Below are 13,670 nucleotides of genomic sequence, written 5' to 3'. Positions count from 1 at the left end.
ACCCTAGAGAGTTGGAGTGGAGAAGGAAAGGGTTTGTGCAGGCAGAGGCCCCTGTACCTTCTTTGCCAGCACTTCTCCCACCCCATCCAGTACACACCTCGTGTCCTGTTCCTCAGGCAGCGAGGCCGGGCCTGCAGCCCAAACCCCAGATGTTCTCCACCCCTCGCCCCTTTCTGGCCTGTGACAGGCCCTCCCTGGAGCTAGGATTCCTCTCAATGACTTTCTCGCTTTCTGGCCTCCACTCCAAGACTGTGCTGTTGCCTTTAGGCCCCTTCTGGGTTCTGGGAAGAATGAGGTCTTTTTCTGTCTGGGGGCTGCTTTGCTAAGCCCACCCCACCAACTCAGCAGTCCCCCTCCCCCTTGGCCCCCGCCAGACCGAACCACAAGGAGCCCGATTTTTCTCTCAGCTTCGTTTTTCCTAGAGGGAGGCCCCATCATGGCTCAGTGGGTTAAGAACCCAATTAATACCCATGAAGACGCAGATTTGATCCCTGGCCTCCCTCAGTGGGTTAAAGGAGACGACGTTGCTGTAGCCGTGGGGCCTGGGCATGTTCTCTCATAGTGCGATGCCTTTGGGCCTTGGTTGACTACAAAACAAACCACCCCAAACCATGGACGAACAATGTATTCTTGTCCTTCTTACTTCTGGGAGTTGAACGGGCTCAGCTGGCTGGTTCCTCCTTGGAGTCTGTTGCGTGGTCACAGTTGGCTGTCAGGTGGGGCCAGCATCATCTGAAGACTCAGTGGGTGGACGTCCAACATGGCTCGCTCACATGGCTGGCAGCTGATGTTGGCAATCAGCTCTGGCCAGGGTCTCTTGAAACATTTGCTCCTGGGATGTTTCCTCTCAGAATCCACCTGCCATGCTATGAGAAGACAAAAGCACCTGGAGAGCCTGCGTGTGGCTCCCTCAGCTGAACTCTCAATGCCCCAACCCCCAAGCTGTTCAAGGATTAGCTGTATAGCAAGAGGATGCTCAGCGTAGGGTTAGCTAACACTCCTGTCACATCACATCTTTACCCATTCCTTTTCTGCGGTGAGCACACGTGATTTACTCTCTTAGCAAGTTTCAAGTATATAATACAGAATTATGTATATACAGATTATGTATACATTATGTATATACAGATTATGTATATATGTTTTATATATATATAAAGTGTGTGTATATATATAATATATATATAAAGTGTGTGTAAATATATAAATAACACACTGTGTGTGTGTATAATATAATGCAGTATATGCAGATTATATGTAACGCTAATCGCCATGCTGTACTTTGGGTCCCCAGAATTTATTCATCTTCTAACTGGAAATTTGTACCCTTTGACCATTATCTCTCTGCTTCTCCCACTTCTCTCCCCACCTCCTTCCCCTTTACTCTCTGCTCTACGAGTTCAGCTCTATAGGCACTTTCCTTCATCTCTTCTCTCGTCCCGCAGCTCATATATCTCTCTAGTCTGTAGCATCGCATTTATCTGCTTTCTCAGTTGGGTTGATGCCCCCCTCAGGGTCCTTCCCTCTCCCATCACCACCACCATGTTGAAAATGTCTGGGACCAAAAAAAATTCACATGTGAAGAGTATGTAGAACTGCTTTCTTGGATTCTGGTACCATCTGATCTTATATACAGGAGTGACTTCATGCCTGTCTATCTGCATCTCTAACTCTCCAGTCCAGCTGTAAAAATCACTTGTCATGCACCTGTGTGTCATCCACAAGGGTGGTTTCTATTAGGAAGTGTCTTGAGATTTGCTAAATAAAACCAGAATGTGGAATTTACTTGCCCCCACCCCCATAAAATCTAGCTTGGCAACTCATGAAATTTGTGGTCACATAAGAGGAGCCAACCTATATATTGTGTCAAACATTTCTTCTCATTGGAGATTATCCCTCCCTGATCCTCTCCTGAAAAAAATAATAACTTCACATGAATGTTTCCATTAAACATGGAACATCTTTTGCTGGCACTAATTTATTGTACTGATGCATATAAGAATGCTTTGAGGAGTTCGCTAAAGAATGCAAATCCCTGGAAGTCACTTCCTGAAAATCGGAATCACTAGGTCTAGGGTAGGTCCTAGGATTTTTCATGTTTTTAGACAGCTCTGAGGCAGGTGATCCAAAGAATAACACTGAATGAATAACACTGTCATAAACTGTTTTTCACTGTGCTTGGGAGGGGTGAGGGTTGTGTTAGTTTCAGGTGTACAGCAAAGTGAATCGGGTATATATATACATATGCCTATTACTTTTCTGATTCATTTCCCATAGAGGTATGACATGGTATTGAGTAGATTCAGGAACATTAGGTTTATAATCCAGAATAACTGCAGGCAGTGGGGTTGACTTTGCCACACAGCAGGTATCCCACCGCTCATCAGGGATACCGTGTGGATATGTAGTAACTTGATCTCCTGCTCCCTTGAGGTCCCTGAAATCCTGCCATTGTGAAGAGTCCTGTGAAGTAGTAAGACACTGTGGTCATGTTCAGTCCCCACCACCAGAAGTAGCAGCTACAAGAATAAAGGATAGTAGTCATTTAATTATTTACACCCCAGGAGACCAGATAACTTACTCTGTCAACCAGGACATTTCGAGAGTCCGTAGGGACACTGTTAATCATTATGCTGGGAAGGCAGCATAAACCAAAACTATCGCAGACAGACTGACAAGGATGTATGGTCACTCTGTGTCTACCTCCCACGCCTCCTAAATGAATTTGACACGATCCAGTCCATCGCCACGGCACCCATGTACTTTCACTTGGGATTTCTTTCTGACCCTGATCTCTGCAGATGGGCAACTGAGTGAACAGAAACTTCTTCCTCAAATGACTGATGAGCTAGATTCAAGTCCATTTGTTCACTGGTTCATTCAATGAGCCTTTGATTCGAACAAGCCATTGGAATCCCAGAGAAAGGAGTAGAGGATGGGCGTCCCCCGACCCCCACATGTAAAGGAAATGCCTTCATCAAGCTTACCTCAGAGTTCCCTTCATGGCTCAGCAGTTAACAAACCCAACTAGGATCCAGGAGGATGCGGGTTTGATCCCTGACCTCGCTTTCAGTGGTAAGCATCCAGCATTGCCATGAGCTGTGGTGTAGGTTGCAGACACGGCTCGGATCCGGCATTGCTGTGGCTCTGGTGTAGGCTGGCAGCTGTGGCTCCGATTAGACCCCTAGCCTGGGAAGTTCCATGTGTCATGGGTGTGGCCCTAAAAAAGCAAAAAATTTAAAGAAAAAAGCTTACCTCACTGAGTTGTAAAGTTCTGGCCTTGTGTGGAGAAAACGAAAGCCTTATGCTTGAGCAGCTACATGCTGGGAACAACTTCAGACTCTGTATTACATAATATTTTAGCTGGTTTAGAAACTTTTTTGGCTATTAGATTACATACACCCTCAAAAGTCAAGTGTTTATTTTGCCTGTAGATTAAAACAAACAAACAAACAAAAAAGCAAACCTCAAGAATACCTGTGGTGCCTTTCAAATAGAAAATTATACCCACAGCCAAAACAACCAGCTCCTTTTTGGGTGGCAGGAGCAGCCCACATATTTGTCATACTTCAATGTCCCTTGATTCATTTGCAGTCAAATGCTGAGGTCATGTGGTCGGTCCCATCCAGGTCTAAGTCATCCCATGATGAAAGAGTCGGGGAATGTTTGAGCCATAAGCATCCCCAGTGGCCACCTTGACCTTTCATTTCACAAAGGGAGACACTGAAGGTTCGAGAGGCCTCATCCCTCACTGCTCCCCGGTGGAAACTCAGTTCTGCAGCCAAACCAAACTCTGGAAAGCCGCCCTGGCATGTCAGCCCTGTCTCATCCCCAGGCTTTGGCCCCTGCAGTTCCCTCTGCATCGAAGGCGTGGGATGCCCAGATGTCTCCCCCCTGACACACCCCATCTGATGAATCAATACTTCCTCTTTCCGTATTCCCGGCAAGTGACTTTAAAATCCGAATGAACAAAGTGGTGTTGCCTAACTATTAAGGGACAGAGGTAGGTCTCAAACCCTAGTCTTCTGCCACCAGGTTCAGTGTGTGTTTCGTGGCATCATCTAGTGTAGAGAGAGTCACAGCAGAGAATTTGGGTGCAATCTTGGTGGCCTGCCAGACGGCCAGTATTGAAATAATCTCTCCGTGTACTGGGTGACAAGGAAGTACGCTGGAGTTTCTTTTTCTTTTACAAGTGCCACGTCCCACTTCTGCAGGCTGAGCTTTTGGATTGGTTGGCCACAGAGGGTGGAGAGGCCGAGGATTTGTACTCCTATTGTCCACCAGCTACTGGCAGCCTCCGCCTTGGGAACCACCTGGGTTTTCTGCCAAATCATAAGTGAGAGTCCCAGTTACTGTCATTTTAAGTGAGACTTTTGGAATCGAACCCAGGTCCCTGAAGCCCACTCCTAACTCATCTCCTTCCACCAACTAGCTACTTTTTTCAGGTGTACCACCCTGAGATCAGAGCCATTAAAAAAACACGCTGCACATTAGAATTTGTAATTCCTAACAAGAACCTGCTGTACCGCATAGGAAAATCTACTCAACAGTTTGTAATAACTTATATGGTGAAAAAAGAACGGATGTATTTGTATGTATGAGTGATTCACTGTGCTGTACACCTGAAACTAATCCAACACTGATTTTTTTTTTTAAAAAAGGATTTGTAGTTCCTTTCCACATTATCTTATTTGATTTTTTTTTTTTTAATGTCCTTTCAGGGCCACACCTGCAGCATATGGAAGTTCGCAGGCTAGGGGCTGAATTGGAGCTACAGCAGCCAGCCTCCACCACAGCCATAGCAACACGGGATCCAAGCCGCCTCTACAACCTACACCATAACTCATGGCAACGCCGGATCCTTAACCCACTGAGCAAGGCCAGGGATCGAACCTGTGTCCTCATGAATACCAGTCAGATGCATTTCTGCTGCCTCACAACAGGAACTCCTCATTTGATCTTTATAAAAGCTTCGTGAGACAGAGCACATGTTATATTTATTTTTCTTGTCTTTTTTCTCCACTTTTTAAACAGTGACTTCGGGGATGAGAAAATTGAGAGGTCACAAAAATAAATGACTTGTGTCAAGTCCCAGAGCTAGTGAGACCCAGAGAACTGAAGTGAGGGCTTCTAATAACGCAGGAGGGAGGGCTCTTGCTCCCGAAGACAGCTGGGCCTGAGCCGTGGGAGTGCCTCATCCTACCTTGAGTACTCAAGAGGGGAAAAGGCTTGGAGAATTTGCTGAGCTGATAAAGATGTGAACGCTGTGAGGAGCAGCTGGGATTTGGCAACTGGCAGAATGGATGGATTCTTTTTTTTTTTTTTTTTTTTTTTTTTTTGCCTTTTAGAATAGATGGATTCTTTTTTAAAGTAGCCTCAAGCGGTTGCAGGTTCGATCCCTGGCCTCGCTCAGTGGGTTAAGGATCCGGCATTGCTGTGACCTGTGGTGTAGGTCGCAGACCCAGCTCAGATCCCATGTTGCCATGGCTCTAGCTTAGGCTGGCGGCTACAGCTCCAATTAGACCCCTTAGCCTGGGAACCTCCATATGCCACGGGTGCGGCCCTAGAAAAAACAAAAGAAAACAAACAAAAAAAAGTACCCTAAAGTAGCCTCAAGGAAGTTCCCATGTGGGTTCAGGATCCGATGTTGCCGCAGTTGTGGTGCAGGTTGCAACTGTAGCACGGGTTCGATCCCTGGCCTTCAAATTTCCACGTGCCATGGATGCAGCCAAAAAAAAAAAAAAAAACATTGCTTCAAGAAGCACCATCAGCTTACAGTACTCTGAGCTCTCTTGCCAGGTCACCCAAATTATCAGTAACAGAGCAAAGAGGTGAAGACATACTAGGTGCTGAACAAATATTAGGTACAGCTGGCAGCCAAGCAGTAAGTGAAGGTGCATATTAAAGAGCTGTTTGTCCCCAGCTCCTGTGTAAAGTGGGGGCCCTGGGAGAGCCGTCAGCACTTGGCTCATTTGGGGGCTCACAGCATGACCCTTAGTGCCCCCAGACTTCTTCCTGCTCTTGGCTGATCTGGGGGCTCACAGCATGACCCTTGGTGCCCCCGGACTTCTTCCTGCTCCCCCCCCCTCCCCCAATACTGAGAGGTTTTTGTTAGCAGCTCCACTGAGTACTGTGAAAAAAAGGAAAGTCTGCTACTTCTGTTGTATTTCAGCGCATTACATTTTGCTGACTGCCTGGGGGCACTGGAGTTTATAAGCTAAAACTGTGGGGGCACCATAAGATCAGGGGTTCTTCTGAATGAATCACTATGTATGTTGAAAAATTCTTTTTCTCCCTCCCTTCTTCCCATTTACTCTTTGTCTCAGCATGTGTGTCCCGAAGATCTAGAGGGATTCACTCTGAAAGTTATGGCCCATGGAAGAAATGCCAAATGGGATCTCTAGCCTCCAGAAGTTGAATTTTGGGGGAAAGACGAGGTGACCGGCTCTCTGGGTGTTTATTGTAAGCAGGACAAGGGTGAATGTCCAGCAAGGGGAGTGCTTCCATTTGGTGGTTTATTGCGTGGCTTCCAATAGGACAGAAACAAATAGGACAACTCAGACCTCGCCCCCCAGGGGAGCTTATAACCTGTGACAGTGTTTTCAAGGTGAGGTTCCCCCCACCACTTGCATTGGGATTACCCTTGTTTACACAGGCTGATGCCTGGGTTCAGATCTACACAGTCAGAATCTTGAAGGTTGGGCCCTGGGCTTTTCATTTAATCTGCACCCCCAAGTGATTCTTAAACACACTGAAGTTTGAGAGTAACTCTTCATGTGGAAGAGACAGACAAGTGAACCCCGGCTGGTACAAATTGGTAAACACTGTGTTAGTGGACCTGAGAGCCTTGTGTCTGCAGAGGACCCGGAAGAGAGAGAGGATGACGGCTCTTGGTCTCCCAAAGGTTGATCTGGCGGCGGAGGGTGGCATGTGACACCTCAGCCTCTCTTCTTCACCGCTAGTCTAACACCATGCCCACAGGCTCTTAACCCAGGGGAGGGACAGGTCCCCAAAGGAAGGAGAGGGAGGCACCAGAAAGGACCTTGGATGTGGCCTCATTTGTTCAGACTTCTGTTCACTGTCAGGCCCTCCTTAACCCGCTTCTAAAATGGCCCTCATGTCACTCACCTTATCCTGCCTGACTTGTCTCCAAGCACCTGTCATCCTCTGACCTTGTCATTTATGTGTATGTCTCGCACCAAGTTTAGAAGCTGTGAGGGCGCTGTCACTTTTGTTCACAGCTGTCGGCACACAGTAAGTGCTCAGTGAACACGTGAAGGGACCAGAAGGGCAGCTGGAGCCACCCAGGCCTCATGTCTCTGCTGTTCAGATTCTGTTGCTCTGAGAAGCAGCCAGAATCTCAGATCCCTGTGGCCTTTCTCTCCCTCTCTTGGCAGATGGGAGCGTGGGGAGGAGCCTCTAGGAGCCCTGGCCCGGTTCGCCCCTTCCCATGGAGGCCTCTGCTGATCACACCCCTCCCTCCCAGGGACTCTCTTCCTGATGCCTGAGTCCTGGGGAGCCTTTGATGTGAGGCTCCATGGAACATGAAGACAGTGTGAGGAACTGAATGGGGAACTTTGGAGGGCCCACTGCAGCTCCAGGGAGGGAAGGTCAATCTCCAGAGCCCGCAGGAGCCCTTTGAGGCCGAGCCTGCTGGGGAGGATGAGCACGCATGCAGACGTCTTGCGTGGCAGTCCGGCTTTTCCGAGAGCACACTCACAAAATGTTCTGCATCACAGGTTAATACAGAAGACACGAGTTCCTTGGAAACTTGGCAAAGTCCCTTGGAAATTGGCTAAAGGGCAGGAAACAAAGGGTAGCTGTAAAAAAAACCTAAAAGGATGTTAATTGGAGGAGTGCCTCAGGGAATAGGATGGAGACCAGCTTTTGATTATTTACATAACAATTGCTTGGAGAAGGGTACGGAAAGGGATTTTCACGTTGGCTAAGGAAACTGCCTCAGAGAGTGGTGTGTGGAAATGTGAATAGCGGAATTAGGGAAGGATTCAATTTATTGACGGAATTGAAGAGGAACATTTTCTAACATGTTTCTACTCATCAAGCCACACCCATTGTGTTGGCCAGATTTCCATGTGAGTAGGGGGCAGGACAATGTCGGCCTAAAACCGCTCCAATCTCCTCCACATTTGGGGGGCCCGCAGAAAGTGCTTAGAAGAGATTTTGACACCCGCTAGACAGGGCAGATCCTGACATGAAATGGATGTTATCTTCAGCCCTAGAAACCTCTCTTTTAGAAGGAGCTAGAGCGGAGGTGGCATCTGAGACTGGGCCACCGGGCATCTACATCGCCCCACTTCCCTCACTAACATTTTCTATCCTATGGAGCTCAGATTATCACAGAAAGGGATTGTAGATATAACCCAATAAGAAGCCAGCAGTCTCTCGTAAGCAAAGGTACTTGCGTACTGGAAGGAACCACACAGTGATGCAGGACTTGAAATTGGGAGCCCAGAGGTGACACCTGCTATCCTCGCTATAGCCTCCTCTAAGGGAATAGTCTATATGGGCATCACGGAGGCCACTGAGTTTCCTTTTTTTCAAACCAGTAGGATTCCTCTACAGCCTTGGTATTCAGAACGTGGTCCCTGGACCAGCAGCAGCAGCAGCAGCATGTGGGAGTGAGTTAGAAATGCAGGCTCTTGGGCCCCACCCCAGAACTGAACTGGAATCTGCATTTTAGCAGGAACCCCGGGCTGATTCCTAGGCACATAACAGTCCCGAAGCATTGCTCTGAGATTACCAGGAACCACAGAAGTTAAAGCAGAGGGATTTGGTTCCTGCTCTAGAGTAAAAATCTAACCACATGAGTTTGGTGGCATGAGGACAGAATTTTGGCATTTGGGACTTTCCAGTCTGCTGTAAACTTAAGATCTCCCCTCCTGTTTTCTTTAATTTGCCTCACAAGGCACAACGCCTTCTCTAGAATGTAAACTTACCCTGAAGTGAACATGATTTTTGGGAAGATGTTAAAAGCCAGTCCCGTCTTTCCCTGAGTGTGGTCCATGTGCTGGGCTATTAACTAATTGCTGCATCTTGTTCACCAGCCACAGAGGCTGCTTTTCATTTGAGCTCATTTTCCAAAAGCTCTGTGGGCAGGTGTGGGGCACTCTGCTGTTTTCTGCTGCTGGGTATAGTCCGTGTCCACAGCACCAAAACTGTGGCAGGTCTTCACTGGCCTGTACAAACTTTTCTAAAACACAGGAGACTTGGTTTTTAAAGGTGTGGATATGACCGTTATGTAGGCTGCTTAGAATTGTATTCTCTCTAGATCCCAGGTGACATGACAGTGATTGCTTGTGATGGGGCCGGGGAACAGCTGCTTACACTCCCTCCTCCTCCCTCCCCTCCCCTCCCCTGGCCTACAGCTTTCATTCAGACTTATTTTTAGAAAATAGGGCGATGAGGTGATTGAAGGCATTGGAAGACTGATGCCACGGACCTGCCTTTGTCCTCAGCTCATGGGGCTGGTTCTGTCAAATTAGCAGAGAACAGCAATGAAATCCCAAACTCTTCTCCCCCATCCTGCTCAAGGAGGGTGAACATGGCGTTGTAGCCTAACCCAAGTCAGGCTTGATTTCTAGTATTAGTTCTGCTAAGGTCACGCTGTTCTTTTCCTCGGTGGAGGTGGATACAGCCACCTCATGCAAGTCATTCCAGGTGCTAGAGACGAGGAGAGACGAAGGGTGCTGAGACACACTTAGGAGACTTACTTGGCAGGTGAACGGTGCCATTTAGGCTAGAGGAGCATCAGAGCCCTGTCCTTACATGAGTCCAGCCCCATGGGCCTCAGAGCAGGTAAGCCAAAAGGTGTCAAGTGAGTGCATTGAATAAAGCGCCTCCTTAGTCCTAGGCCAATGCATATGGAACAGCTACCATGGATCCTAGACTGGCCTTATGCCCCTCTACCCCAGACTACAATCTCACATGCGGGGCAATCTGCTTCTCATCGTCACCCTTAGAGCCCTGGCACAGGGCAGGCCCTTAATGAATGTCTGTGGGATGGATGTGCAAAGGAAGGAAGGCAGCAAAGCCTCCAGCTGCTCTTCTGGCTACCACTGTGTGTAAGTTGTTGTTCCAGCCACATCTCAGGTGTTACATTTTCAGCTAATTTCTTCTTTGTCCACCATTAATTTCTTGGGCCCATTCACAGTTGTGTTTGGAGCCCCATATAGCAAGTCTCCAAAGGAGGATAGCTCTGGCCACAAAGCTTGCTGCATAATTGAAAGCCTTACAATGCACACTGGGAAACTGCTGAGCTGGGCAGGAAAAGGGAAGGGAAATCAGAAGCCAGTCTTGTGAGGGAGAATGATGTGCTCCCAACTTCTTAACCAGAGATGTTCCCGTTCTTTTCAGGTAAGAGTCTATGATCTCTCCAAATATGAGCATGGAGCAGATGATGTGCTGATCTTGGCCACTGATGGACTCTGGGATGTTTTATCAAATGAAGAAGTGGCAGAAGCAATCACTCAGTTTCTTCCTAACTGTGACCCAGATGATCCTCACAGGTTTGTGCATTTCTCTGGTTGGAGAGTTTTCCCTAAAGGGGTCTTTCATGATGTGACTGAAATGAATACTAATTATGCAGTTTTCATCATTCACGATCTATCATTCATGAGCTGTTAGAGACGGTTTAGTAAGCAAGCTACAAAAGGGACTACATTGCTTATTCACAGCCAAATAAAAATCTTTAAGTTAAACCTAGATAGGAGTGATCAAGAATTTGATTTGTGAAATATTTTAACCGGTGTATCTTTCTCACATTCTTCCTTGATATCCTCTGAAGTGGGAGTCATTCAATTTGTGATCCTTCTGATAAGAGTGATAGCAAATGCTCCTAGCATTGATTTTCATTTGTTGGAGAATTGCTTCCTTCGAAAAACAGGAGAGAAAGATTAAAGCAGGGAGTCCTTATAGCATAATGGCAATGTAAATATTCTAAACAACCCTAGGTGACTCAGAAATAAACACAAATCTGCTCTGGAAAAAAAAAAAAATCAGCTTTCACTTAGAACACAAGGGAATAAGTCACCATAAATAAAAACCAGTAGAAACAACAGGCAGGAGAGCTGGACTTGTAAATACTTCATTATTGGATTTATCAGTCAAAATATAAATAAATATTTTAGCATGTTTCAGGAATGTTTTTTAAAAAGCATTGAAAATGTGAATTAGGACAAAATGATTGCACAGATTTTTAAATAAGGAAATGGAACTTATGGAGATGAAAAATATATAAGTAGGAACAAAAAATTCAGTGGATTAAACATTAGAGACACCTGAAGAGTACAGTGGTGAACTGAAAAACTGATCTAAATAATCCAGAATATGGCTCAGAGAGACAAAGAGAAGAAAAGTGTGAAATGAGATTGAGTCTAGGAAGATGGCCTAAAATGCGGTACACAGAATTGCTAAAGGAAATACTATAGATGGGAAGAAAAAGACAAGTTCCAACCCAGAATTGCTGAATGATATTCAACCTAAGATCTGGGAAGCCCAACAGAGTTCAGGCAGAAGAAATTAAGAAAAAAATCGTAAGGAGATATTTCATAATGAAATTGAAGAACTTGAAACAAACAAATAAAAAACATAGTAAAAGCAACCAGAAAGAAAGACAAAACAAATGCATAAGAATAGCATTTATACTAATAGCTGACTTTTTTTTCAAAGACAGCAGTAGGAGCCAAGACAGTGAAGTTCAGTTAGTTAAGAAGATCTCAATTTTTAGAATTTTTGTATATAGTAAAAATATCAATAAAGAGGGTGCTTTTCAGATAAAACAAAACAGACATTTTACTGCCACCCAAACTCCCCTTAAGAAAATTCTAGGAGTTCCCGTCGTGGCGCAGTGGTTAACGAATCCGACTAGGAACCATGAGGTTGCGGGTTCGATCCCTGCCCCTGCTCAGTGGGTTAATGATCCAGCGTTGCCGTGAGCTGTGGTGTAGGTCACAGACTCGGCTCGGATACCGCGTTGCTGTGGCTCTGGCGTAGGCCGGTGGCTGCAGCTCCGATTCGACCCCTAGCCTGGGAACCTCCATATGCCGCGGGAGCGGCCCAAGAAATAGCAACAACAACAACAAAAGACAAAAAAAAAAAAAAAAAAAAAAAGAAAATTCTAAAGGATGTACTCAGATAAGAAAAGGAAATGATCCCAGATGGAAGATCTGAGATAGTAAGATGGATTTTTAAGCTACTGGTAAATATGTGATTATATTTAAACACACACTGACTATATGAAAATAGTAATAAGAATGTCTGATGTGTGGATTAAAATGATCAATTACTAAATAAAAACAGCATATAAATTGGCAAGGGGGGATAGAAATCAGCTAATGTATACTAAACTATAGTCCTGTTTGAAGAGGTTTAAATGTTTAACTTTAGACCTTAAATGTGTTAAAATGGCTAAGAAAATGAATACAAGAATATAAGGGATAATTTTCAAACTAGTCAGAGAAAACCCACATCAAATAAAAAGCAAACTTCTAAACAACTTATAAATGCAAAAAGTTACAAAAATTAGAAATTACTAGGGCCCAAATAATATACTACATATCAAAACTTTAAAGGCTGAATTTTGAGCCTTTTTTCTAATTTAATGAGTTAATGGTTCCATTCATCCCTGACCTGCCAGAAGTGACTATATTCCTTCCTTATCATAAAGTAACTTTTTCAACCCCCCGCCCAGGTCGCACCACTCCCCCAGATCACCAGGACCCCTGCCCACAAACTCTGGACTCCCGGACACATAAAAAGAAAAAGAGGCCTTTCACCATAGAGAAAGATGTTTCTCTGAATATCTTGATGATCAAGAATATTCTCAGAATATCTTGAGAGCTGATTTGTGTTACTAGGCTAGTTCTGCCTAAATTATTCCTGTAAATATGTATAAAAGAATTCTTGTAACTTCAGGGTTCTAAGGAGCCACAGGAGTGAAGCTGTCTACTTGTAGACTGTGTGTTCTTTTCCTGTGTGCAAGCAGTCAGTAAACAACTCTCCTGATGTAAAAATTTAGGGCTGTGGTCCTTATTTTCAACAACAGCATCTGATTTAGGAATTAAAAACAGCAGAATAAATCCAGAAAGGGAAATGGAAGGAAAAATGAAAGATAACAAAATAGAGAACAAATATGCAATAAAAATTTAAAAAGCCAAAATTTGTCTCTCTAAACACATTAGGGACGTGCAAATCAAATGATATACTACCTCATATCCATTAAGTTGGCCATTTCAAAATAAACAAACAGAGAATTTGGTGTTGGTGAGGATGTGATGAAAATTGAACCTTTTGTGCCTTACTGTTAAAAATGTAAAATGGTACAGCTTCTGTAGAAAATGATATGGCGGGTCTTCAAACATTAAACATGTAATTATCATATGATTTATTAATTCTACTTCTGGGTATATACCCAAGAAAAGTGAAAGCAGGAACTCCAACAGATACTTGTACACTCATGTTCATAGCAGTATTATTCACAGTAGCAAAAAGGTAGAAGCAACCCAACTGTCCATCAACAAATGAATGGGATAAACAAAATGTGTTATATAATACAGTGGAATATTCATCAGTCTTAAAAAGGAATGAAACGAAAATCAAGTCCAGGCAAATGAAGACATAAAAGTGAAAGAAAAATAAATACAACTTTTAGA

General features: G+C 44.9%; 1 protein-coding gene across 2 annotated transcripts in view; it reads left to right on the top strand.

Annotated features, from left to right (window-relative positions):
• The window catches only part of PPM1H (protein phosphatase, Mg2+/Mn2+ dependent 1H), a 272,527-nt gene that overhangs the window by 239,070 nt on the left and 19,787 nt on the right, over positions 1-13,670 (top strand). For both annotated transcript variants that reach the window (XM_021091936.1, XM_021091937.1), the window contains exon 9: positions 10,375-10,526. In XM_021091936.1, the coding sequence (XP_020947595.1) occupies positions 10,375-10,526 (152 nt within the window). The remainder of the gene's footprint in view (positions 1-10,374; positions 10,527-13,670) is intronic.

Source organism: Sus scrofa, chromosome 5 (genome assembly GCF_000003025.6).
Source record: "Sus scrofa isolate TJ Tabasco breed Duroc chromosome 5, Sscrofa11.1, whole genome shotgun sequence".
In the NCBI taxonomy this organism is placed as follows: domain Eukaryota; kingdom Metazoa; phylum Chordata; class Mammalia; order Artiodactyla; family Suidae; genus Sus; species Sus scrofa.
The sequence above is the reverse complement of the archived record's forward strand: the minus strand, read 5'-3'. Positions and strand labels throughout refer to the sequence as shown.